General features: G+C 42.9%; 1 protein-coding gene across 10 annotated transcripts in view; it reads right to left on the bottom strand.

Moving 5' to 3' along the window:
- Positions 1–11,280, bottom strand: part of MMD (monocyte to macrophage differentiation-associated) — a 73,164-nt gene extending 61,884 nt beyond the window's left edge. For 7 of the 10 annotated variants that reach the window (XR_825584.1, XR_825583.1, XR_825581.1 and 4 more), the window contains exons 1-2: positions 10,362–11,280; positions 3,747–3,828 (exon numbers count right to left, since the gene is read on the bottom strand). Coding sequence is in view for 6 of the 10 variants with exons in the window: in XM_010843628.1 (XP_010841930.1) it covers positions 3,747–3,828; positions 10,362–10,378 (99 nt within the window). In the remaining 4 variants the exon portion in view is untranslated. The remainder of the gene's footprint in view (positions 1–3,746; positions 3,829–10,361) is intronic. The other 3 variants (XM_010843631.1, XM_010843630.1, XM_010843626.1) reach the window with 2 other exon arrangements.
- Positions 11,281–11,548: the final 268 nt, after the last annotated feature.

Here is an 11,548-nt window from a genome sequence, read left to right as displayed (position 1 = left end):
TTAAGTTAAAGTATCTTCCTGAGAATTACATGGAAGTTTTTTGTTTTGTCATTTTTAGAAATTTTAATGCTCTCTGAAATCCAAAAATCAGGGATACAGTTTAGTAAGTTTAATAAGATGACGTTTTCTGTTCTAAAAAATTAATGTGTATGTTTTGTCAGTTTTCCCTTAACTTTGGTTTATATATGTGTTCCTGATGACCATCCAGGAGAGATAAACTAAAGGATTATTCAGGTCTATTTCAAGAAAATACTATTCTTAAAGGTGACCTGTGCATCTCAACAACCAAACAATTATATTTAAATGCTCAGCATTATGCTAAATAATAAGCACTTCACTGGTTGCTTTCATAGGTCAGTATTTTGAAAACTATCAGGACACTATTTTTCTACCTTTTATCAGTACTTTGCAGTTGGTAAATGGATACAATGATGGATGTATACTGGAACAATAAGTGAAAGAAAAGGCCATATAAGCTATCATTCAAACTTTATATCCCTGATATCCTAATCCTGACGTAGACTTAAATACATACACACACATACACACACACACTTATTTTCTTAAGGGCCTGTGGACAATTATCTTAAGAAATAACTTTAATTTTAGCTCTGTTAAATTCATCAGACATTTAGTTAAGAATAAAAAATGGAAACCCACATGTCTGTCAAAAGATGAATGGATAAAGAAGGTGGGATATGTATAAACACATACATACATATACACATACACATGTAATAGAATATTACTCAGTCCTAAAAAAATGAAATATTGCCAATTTGCAGCAATATGGAGGGACCTAGAGATTATCGTACTAAGTGAAGTAAGTCAAAGAAACACATGATATCATTTATATGTGAAATATAAAAAATAAAATAAATGAATCTATACACAAAGCAGAAACAGACTCACAGACATAGAAAATAAACATGACAACCAAAGGGGAAGGGGAGTGGGGGCAGGAAGGGGGATAAATTAGCACTACGGGATTAACAAATACACACTACTAGACAAAATAGAAAAGCTCAAAGATTTACTGTATAGCAGAGGGAACTATATTCAATATCTTATAATAACCTATAATGAAAAAGCTGGCTTAAAATTCAACAGTCAAAAAATGAATATCATGGCATCTGGTCCCATTACTTCATGGCAAATAGAAGGAGAAAAGTAGAAACAGGGACAGATTTTATTTTCTTGGTCTCAAAATCACTGTGGACAGTGCCTGAAGTTATGAAATTTTAAGATGCTTGTGCCTTGGAAAGAAAGCTATGACAAACCTAGACAGTGTATTAAAAGGCAGAGACATCACTTTGCCAACAAAGGTCCGTATCGTCAAGGCTATGGTTTTCCCAGTAGCCATGTATGGATGTGAGAGTTGGACTGTGAAGAAGGCTGAGCACTGAAAAATAGATGCTTTCAAACTGTGGTGCGGGGTAAGACTCTTGAGAGTCCCTTCTACTGTAAGGAGATGAAACCAGTCAATCCTAAAAGAAATCAATCCTGAATATTCATTGGAGGGACTGATGCTGCAGCTGAAGCTGCAAAACCTTGGCTACCTGATGCGAAGAGCCAACTCATTAGAAAAGACCCTGATGTTGGGAAGACTGAAGGGAAAAGAAGAGTGGCAGAGGATGAGACGGCCAGATGGCATCATTGCCGCAACGGACATGAATCTGAGCAAACTCTGGGACGTAGTGAAGGACAGGGAAACCATGGGGTCACAAAGAGCCACACACGACTTACTGACTGAACAACAGATGAAAAATAATCAGAAAAATGTGTGTATATATATACACACAAATAAAACTGTATCACTTTACAGTACCGTTGAAACTGTCATAGTATTTTAAATCAACTACACTTCAATTAAAAAAAAGAATAAAAGATGGATATCTAGAAAGTACAGCTAATAATCAAAGTAGGCTGTGCATTCTTTAAGTATGGACTCTAAACATTTTGACCCTCTGGGGTTGTGAGGCTCACTTCACAAAATATGTGTCATTAATGCAAAGACAGGGGTCAGCTCAAATCTAGAGAATTTCACCAAATCCTTCCTGCCCTAAGAATCTAAGCTGCAGGTCCAGGGAGACTGTCCACTAGTGAGGTTACTCCAAATTTCATTACCGAAGAAGCCCTTTAACGGGGTTTCTTCAGGGCAAGCATGTACAAAGTAGGTAGAAACTCTTTTCTAAAGAAAAAATATTCAGCAAGATTCTAGCATTTTACTTATTTAAATAAAAATATTTTGAGCACCTAAAGAAAAAGGACAGTGATAAAAGAGAGTAACATTTCAACACCACAAATAACATTTGAATTCTACTATTATAATACTAGGGCATGGCAACCCATTCCAGTATTCTTGCTTGGATAATTCCACGGACAGAGGAGCCTGGTAGGCTATAGTCCATGGAGACTCAAAGAGTCGGACACAACTGAGCAACTAACACTTTCGCTTCACTATAATACATAGAACTGATACTTTGGAAAGTTGGATTTCTGCTAAGTAATGACCAGACAGCATTGTTCTATTAGATTACAAGGGAATCTACCAAAAACTAGTTGATTTCAGGTTTATTTGGCATCACGTTCCTTTATAGAAAACACTATTCTCTGGAGAAGGGGCTTAAAGAAATGAAAAGGCACAACTTGAATTCAAGCAAATTTTATTCCAATAACATTTATATGTAACCTACATATTATACTAACACTGTCTAAAATAACTGAATCAGCCTGTTCTAAACACTCTTCACTAAAGAGATAAATTGATCTCCTCTATCTCTTATCTTCAGACTATATACCAACCACCATTTCCCCTCAAAAAATTTCACTAGATGCAACTTTCAAAGGGAATAATGAAATCATAGATAAAAGGAAGTTTATAGTGACACAAGAAAATGCCAATAAAATGAAAATACACACATAAACACAAACAATGGGCTTCCCTGGTGGCTCAGATGGTAAAGGGTCTGCCTGCAATGCGGGAGACCTGAGTTCAGTCCTTGGGTCAGAATGATCCCCTGGAGAAGGAAAAGGCAACCCACTCCAGTATTCTTGCCTGGAAAATTCCACGGACGGAGGAGCCTGGTGGGCTACAGTCCATGGGGGTCACAAAAGAGTCGGACATGACTGAGTAACTTCACTTTCTAGATAGTTTTGCTTTTCTTATGTATTTTTCAGTATTTTCCATTTTTCTTAAAATGAACATGTTTTGCTTTTAGAAGGAAGAAAAAACTGAATTCAGGAATTAAACTTTTCTTTTACAGTAAGGACTAACATCTGCTCTGAGAAGCAATGACGACCGTGGGGATGGGAAGGATGTGGCTACCTATTTTAGGGGATCACTCAGGGGGAAAAAATCTTTCTCAGCAAATGGGGTGAACACTTCTTGCCAAATGAACACAGCTGACTGTCGTGAAAAGGTAATTCATTTCATTCCAGGGGTGACAGTCTTTATAAATAATTTCCTTTGGTTTTTCTTATAACTAAACACTTAATTTCTTTCAAAGAAGATCTTATCTGAGAAAGCAAATTCAGGATCAACAGAGCTGACTGTAGGTCAGAGCACTCAAAGTATCTAACGGCTCACAGTTTCTGATGACATGACCTAGTACTGATACGAGGTCAGGAAAGGTCACAGGGATGGGTGAACCGGATTGACAGGGCTGAGATTAACAGAGATGATCGCCCCTTCTTCCCACCAAAGCGCTTGGGAAGCATGGAAAAGGCAGGCAGCTCGTACTCACTGCGTGTGTGTAACAGTTAGCAGCATGTTCGTAACAAGTTGGCTTGTAGCGGCCATTGGCAGGGGCCCGGTGGTTCATGAACCTGTAGAAACAAAAGACATCCCATGAGAAAAGCTCAGAGTGTGTAAAGAATGATGGGAAAGCTTGTCAGAGTTTGCGTGGTCTTTCTAACTGAAGAGGTGACTGCTGGAAATACCTAGCTACTGGAACAAAACCAAAGCCACAAAGCCGGTGTAAACTGAATCAAAGCCTTTGTCTAAAGTGCATGCCCTAGTTAACTGGATTCAGTATTCTTTCAGTTCATTCAAAAAAATCTTCTACCAATGAAAAGCAAACAAAACTCCTATCTATCCCCTTCAACTGGTACTCTTCAACTGGGATACTTAAAAAAAATAAAAAATTAAAAATGGCATAACCAAATCTGAAATCTAAAAAAAAATCAAGGTCATTTTCCTAAACTTTATAAATACCAGTAACCACGATTTAATGTGAATTCAATGCGTTTGAAAGTTCTTATTTTGTCTCTCAAAATGTATAAAGCTTTATATATATTAGATCTTTAAATGCTCCATCCCATTATTAGCAGGGCTGCCAAACTAGTTTCCCTGTATTGCATTACCTGTTCCGGCCCCAGACAGCTTAAATAAATGATACTTGGCTGCCTCCAGGCCACTGGAAACAAGAGGTCCATTTTCACCTGCATTCTTCCTGAATTAAAAAGAGTTTGCTTCAAAATCTAAATATGTGACTAGTGCCTGACACACTGGCCAGAACAGTCATGTGTGCCTGGGCTTAGTCGTGTCTCTTTGTGACCCCCATGGACTGTAGCCCCTCGGGCTCCTCTGTCCATGGAATTTTCCAGGCAAGAATACTGGGGCGGGTTGCCAGGATCTTCCCAACCCAGGGACTGAACCTGAGTCTCTTGCGTCTCCTGTAGTGGCAGGCAAATTGTTGATCACTGAGCCGCCCGGGAAGCCCCTAAGAGCGCCTGAATCTAAATACCAACACTTGGTGTGTACACGTGACCTGCCTCCTGAGAAACCTATATGCAGGCCAGGAAGCAACAGTCAGAACTGGACACGGAACAACAGACTGGTTCCAAATAGGAAAAGGAGTACGTCCAGGCTGTATATTGTCACCCTGTTTATTTAACTTCTATGCAGAGAACATCATGAGAAACGCTGGGCTGGAAGAAGCACAGGCTGGAATCAAGGTTGCCGGGAGAAGTATCAATAACCTCAGATATGCAGATGACACCACCCTTATGGCAGAAAGTGAAGAGGAACTAAACAGCCTCTTCATGAAACTCAAAGAGGAGAGTGAAAAAGTTGGCTTAAAGCTCAACATTCAGGAAACGAAGATCATGGCATCTGGTCCCATCACTTCATGGCAAATAGATGCAGAAACAGTGGAAACAATGTCAGACTTTATTTTTTTAGGCTCCAAAATCACTGCAGATGGTGAGTGCAGCCATGAAATTAAAAGACGCTTACTCCTTGGAAGGAAAGTTATGACCAACCTAGACAGCATATTGAAAAGCAGAGACATTACTTTGCCAACAAAGGTCCGTCTAGTCAAGGCTATGGTTTTTCCAGTAATCATGTACGGATGTGAGAGTTGGACTGTGAAGAAAGCTGAGTGCCGAAGAATTGATGCTTCTGAACTGTGGTGTTGAAGAAGACTCTTGAGAATCCCTTGGACTGCAAGGAGATCCACCCAGTTCATCCTAAAGGAGATCAGTCCTGGGTGTTCATTGGAAGGACTGATGCTGAACCTGAAACCCCAGTACTTTGGCCACCTCATGCGAAGAGCTGACTCATTGGAAAAGACTCTAATGCTGGGAGGGACTGGGGGCAGGAGGAGAAGGGGATGACAGAGGATGAGATGGCTGGATGGCATCACTGACTCAACGGACATGAGTTTGGGTAAACTCTGGGAGTTGGTGATGGACAGGGAGGCCTGGCGTGCTGCAATTCATGGGGTCGCAAAGAGTCGGACATGACTGAGACTGAACTGAACTGAACTGATGGGCTTGGGGCCTGCAAGATGTCAACAGGCTTTACACAATAGTGCAGGTTTTTGCTTGAGTTAGTTTAAGGGGGTGTGGGTAGGAGGAGGAGACTGTTACTTGTCACTAACAAGTTCTGACTAGTCATGTCTTATCAATTAACATGATGGAAAAACGGTACCAGGCTAAACCAAATGGCACAGACAGGTTGCCAAAAACTGACTAAAAACACGTGGCCAAGCAATTCCAAATAGTGTCCAGTTTATGAACAAAAGACCAGCCAACATTTCTCCCTGAGTTAAAGAAGGGCCTGGTAGCCCTAGAGCAAATGAGTAAAGATCAAGTGGCAGTCCCTGCCAAGCTGACACAGAAAGTTCGAGTGGAAGATCCCTTAGGGAACGGAGTTGGCACTGTGAAGACACCTTCCCTGTCTTCACCAAAGGGCAGCTATCTAACTAACATGCAAAAGATACACATACTGAATGGGATTCATCACACGGCTTGGAAACTATTAGAGAGAAATGTACAGTTAACAGCTTCAGAATTACTCCAAGATATTCTCACACATAGATAAATAAATCTTTTCTCCCCTGACAATCCTTTAAATAATTTCACTAATTTCCTAAGGGACTAGAGTGTTGCTATACGGCAGTTATTAGTAAAAAGGAAAATAATTACACTCTTGGGAAGGAGGCTTTAAAAGTGTCCCCTGCATTCAAGGGCCTACAGGATTATCAGCCTGAGACACAACGACAGGGCTCTAAGTAGCATACCCCATTAGGAATTGTAAAGGGTAAAGAGTAAGACTCCAGGGTGGCTGAGGGTAGATTAAACTGCAAGCACTCTCTGCAGGGCGTGCTCAGGAGGGTTGTCCACCCACCACCAGCCTGCAGGCTAAAATAGCAATTTATATCTCTGGCAGCCCAAACTAAAAATAGTCAGGCTATAACAGAGACAGGGATAGACTTTAAAAGCACGGAAGCTGAGTGGCCATGTGTGTAACATGTTTGTGCCCACCTGGAATCACTCAGGTTAAAAATGAACTCAGAAGTTGCAGAGAAAAAGATTCCTTCCATGTGACTTAAGGTAGTTTCTCTCTAAGGGCAGGGTCAAGATTCTGGCAGTAAGGAAAGGGAACAGCAAGTATGTCAGGCACCGTCTGGGGCCCCATGGGATGGCACATGGTTCTGCCAGGAAATTTACATTTTCCATTTCTCTCTGATACAATCATGCCTCCCATTGCCTCCTGAAGAAATCATTATGAAGAAATTAGTCACCCAAGACCTACATGAAAAGCAGATGTAAAATGCAAATAAACCCCCCAACACTGAGGCTATTCTCTTCGCCCCAAAAGAATGAGGAAGGTTCTCAAGAGTTATGGGAAACAGCACCCACTTAGGCCAGACACCTCCACTTAAAGCAAAGCCATTCTGATGGTCATCCAATGCTAGAAAACATTCTAACACTGGGTGTGTTGCCCATGCCACAACAACAGAAGCCCCCCAAACAAGTGCCACAACTAGAGAAAGCCCACGCGTGCGGGCTAGGTCACTTCAGTTGTCTGGACTCTTTGCGACTCTATAGACCGTAGCCTGCCAGGCTCCTCTGTCCATGGGATTCTCCAGGCAAGAATACTGGAGTGGGTCGCCATGCCCTCCAGGGCATCTTCCTGACCCAGAGACTGAACCCGTGTCTCTTAGGTTTCCTGCCCTGGTAGGTGGGTTCTTTACCAGGAGTGTCTCATGGGAAGCCTGGAGGAAGCCCCTGTGCCCCAAGAAAGAGCCCACATGCTACAGCCAAGATACAGCACAGCCTTCCCCCCATCCCAATTTTTTAGCCCACAACAGTGCCTTCTGAAGGTAAATCCGAAATGCACCATCAGACCTCAGAGCCTGAGATCAAATCTCAGAAGTTGTCCTTAATTCCTCTGTATTTCCCCATACTCCAAATGCAAGTACTGTCTGTGCTATCTTCAAAATACATTCCAAAACAGTCCCAGTCTCTACAGTTTCAAAGCTACTACCTTAAATCAAGACATCGACTCCTCTGGTCTGTAGACAAAGCTCTGGTCTCCCTGCCCGCCCGCACATGGACTCTCTTCTTTACCCAGCAGCCACGAGTCTGTTAACACCAGATCACATCACATGCTAAGCCCAGCTTAAAACCTATCTGGCTTCCCAAAGTGCTTGGCAACAGGGCCTCCTCTGCAGGCCATGAGCCCTCCAGACTTCTCCAGCCAGGGGCTCCCTTCCTTTCCTCTCCCCCTCCAGCCAATCACAGCCTTTCTGCTCCTCCAACCAACCAGGTCTGATCTGACTCAGAGCATCTGTGTTTGCCGTTTATGTCTGCCCAAACATTCTCCTCCAGTGTGCCCAGCTCTCCTCTCACCTGTCAAACTCGGCACAACCATCCTACCTAAAGTATCAATTCAGCAGAGCCCTTATCACAATTAGTAAGAACTGGACTTTTTGAACTTATTTTTTATTTCATCTTTCCCCACTGTAAAGTGAATTCCACGAAGGCTGCCTTGTCTATTTTTTCATTTCCAGTCCCAAACACAAAGTCCAGCTGGTTGTTGGAGCTTAATAAATAAGTGTTGAATGAGAATAAAAAGACAGACATTTTGCTGCTGCTGAAGCATTTTATTATCCTAACTGAGAGAGATCCTGTCGGCAGTTAGTTTCACTGGGGATTTCTGTATGCAACAAAAAAGGCAGTCTTAGAGCCAAGAGAATCCTCGATCTTGTGAAAACAAAATGGACAAAGGACAAGACCATGAACATTTCAGGGCCTCCTTCAACATCATTCGAAGGGGCAACAGAACTGATCCCTACATAGAACCCTACTATTGATATTAGCTGTCCTGTACGAATAAGCATGATGTTTAGGAGAAAGTGCCTGCAGTGAGAGGTGGCGATAGTGGTGGCAGCCATTTAACTTAATTACTAAATAAGGGAAATGGCACATATAAGGAAACAACTTCAGTGTTCTTCAGTGTTCACTGAACGGTGTATGATTCAATGCTCTGAGAACATGGAACAAAAAGAGAGGCAACAGGCAGCACTGGAACACTTCCTAATGCTTTAGAATAAGACGCCTTACCACATACTCAATTTGAAACTAACCAGTGGTCACGAGGCTGGAGCTAAGGAAAGCAGTATCCTTTTCTTTGGATTTCTGGTTGCCAGGCTAGAGAAATGAGCACACACCAACAGGACACTTTAGAAGCTCTGGGTCCTAGGCCTCTGCACTATTACACAGATGTTGTGCGTGGGTGGGGAGACAGAGGTAAATGGCTGCATGGGTGGTGGAAAGGGACATGAACCCTTCTGTCTGCCCCGTTCTAGCTGTGTGATGATAGCAGGCTCTTCTATTCTCTAAAGCTCTTCTATTAAATGGGTAGAAGTTTGCCTTTAAGGGTTACAGTTAGGGATGAGATGAGTTACCTACAAATACCCAGCTACTGCCTGGCACTGATAGGCACTCAATAAATGTTAGCAAGTATTCTAATCAGTCAGAGATGTTGTGAAAGGGAGAGAATGACTCTGTGCAGTGTGGGGGTAGAATCAAGAGCGAAAGGGATACAGCACAAAAGATAAAAGGTGTCCCAGTGGGATTTTTCACATCCTAAGATTTTTGAGAAGCCATGCCTGCATAAAGCCCTCCACACTGGGTTAGGCGTCCTTATAGCTCTTCTCCACATATGGCAGAGCTCTGGAAGTTGATCCAAAGCCACAGTGACCGCCAAGTTTCCATTATGAACAAACCAGCAGGATGTTCAAGTTTTCTTATAAGTTAGACATAGCCACAAAGGATGGCCTAATGAAATGTTTTTACTGCAGTCAAATGCTCTTCAATGGAGTCCTGGTGAATCTACCAAAAGGAACACAAGGGCTTAAAGATAAGTGTGTTCCTCTTTCTAGTTCCTCTGTCATTTACAACCTGTAACTATCCCAAATGCTCACAAGATGGATAACAAACAGCTTTTAAGAGGTGCAGAACAGTACTCTCAATATGTTAATGTATAGACCACAATATATTACTTATTTGCAGACTTTATTTCTAAGTTCAAGTTGATTTATAGAAATATCTTTGCAAACAAGAAATTACGGGATCATTCATTCTGCAAAGAAAATCAGGGCAGGTCTAGATGTCATCAAGAAAATAACTGTTAAATATCCACTGACATTGTGCAGTTGCTGCGGAAATTACAACGTCTATGCTATACCAAAAGAAAATGCCTGTATTTTTAATTTTTAAATGAATGGAATAGAGGGCAAAATCACATTACAACTGTGATAATAAGGACTGCATAGATTAGTGTCCAGCAAACAAGAAGAGTTCAATCAGCTGAGATGGTAGGATCTTAAATAAAGATGTGTTTGTTTTTCATTTCTCTTAATACTGCTAATGTTTGTGCAACAAACAATAACACAAGTTCCTTTTTTTCTTTCTTTTTCGAGAGAAGAACTGAAAGGATAGAAAAGAAATAGAACTCTTTAATCTAACAAAAACCGGTAAATGCACAGAAGACTGCCACGGTTCCCGGAAAACAGGAAGAGCACAGATGTGCAGAGAAGTAAAACCAAATTAAACAAACCACATACAGGGTTTTGCCAACCATTGCTGAACCTGTGTTACATCCTCCCTTGAAGCCCCTCCAGTTCTCATGGCTGACTTCATGTTCTAAAGACAGAACATCATGGTTCCCTTTTGCCTTTGGAAGAACTGATATGATGTTCCCATTAGGCGAATATTGCCAGGCATTCAACACACTGAGTGATAAGCAATGTTCAAAAGTTAATCCAAGTCTTCATCCTGATCACTCCAACTCTCCCTGTGCAAATGTCACTCTGGAGAAGAAATGAGACCAGCAGAAGAGGTGAGAGGGTTTCTAGGGATTAAAGCATTGGAAAGAAAAACAAAACAAAAAAAACCCATACTTCAAAATCCTGTAATAAAAAGCAATGCCTAAAAACGCAACAAAAGCCTTAAGAGATTTCATGCATTTTTTTTTTTTTTTTTTCCAAATTCTACTGCACACTAAGCTAGCCTGCTCAGGGTGAAGGCCTGGGAGTGGGGATGCTAGCCTGATTCAGACAAAGGGATGGAGAGTTACCACAAACACCCGACACGTGAACTTTCACCCACTTACACGAAGGAGCATTAGGGGGAAAAAAAAAAAAACGCAGAGCTTCCTCTCGAATTATGGCCAGCCTCCATTCATTGCTAGATGGCAGGGACCTGGAGTCAGGATTAAGGCCAAGTTATCTCCCCAGGCTGGCGTTCCCACCGGCTTTCCAGCCAAAGAGCACCCGGCCATCCTTCCGGGGGGCCTCCTCGGTTCCTCGTTTCCTAACCCAGGCGTCTCAACTGCAGGTCTTACCGCCCAGAAGCTAATGCCCCGGCGCGGTGACCCAAAATAGCACAAGCTGGGGCTCTAAGCCCGAGAACCCCGCAGGCAAGGCTAAACCGGCGGAGCCTGCCTCAGTTTTCCCCACCGCCACGGCAGTTCAAAGACAAGCGCCGGAAACCCCCAGCACCCCTGCGGGGCAACCTGGCTGGGGTCCGGGCGCCTCGGGGGCCCCCCAAGGCCGGTTAGGGATGCAGGCCAAGGCTGGGGTCGGATGATCCGGGGTCGGAAGATCCGGGGCCGGTGCCCGCGGCCGGCGTTCAGGTCCCCGGAGCAAGCGAGAGGCTGTCCCTGCAGGGCGAAGCTGGGCGGGCAACCGACCCCCCGGGGAAGGCAACCGGGGTCCGAGGGCTGGGGACTGCAGCCCGCAACGAGCAGCGG

This window comes from Bison bison, unplaced genomic scaffold (genome assembly GCF_000754665.1).
Source record: "Bison bison bison isolate TAMUID 2011002044 unplaced genomic scaffold, Bison_UMD1.0 scf7180017864184, whole genome shotgun sequence".
Classification (NCBI taxonomy): Eukaryota; Metazoa; Chordata; class Mammalia; order Artiodactyla; family Bovidae; genus Bison; species Bison bison.
This window is presented reverse-complemented; position numbering and strand designations above follow the sequence as displayed.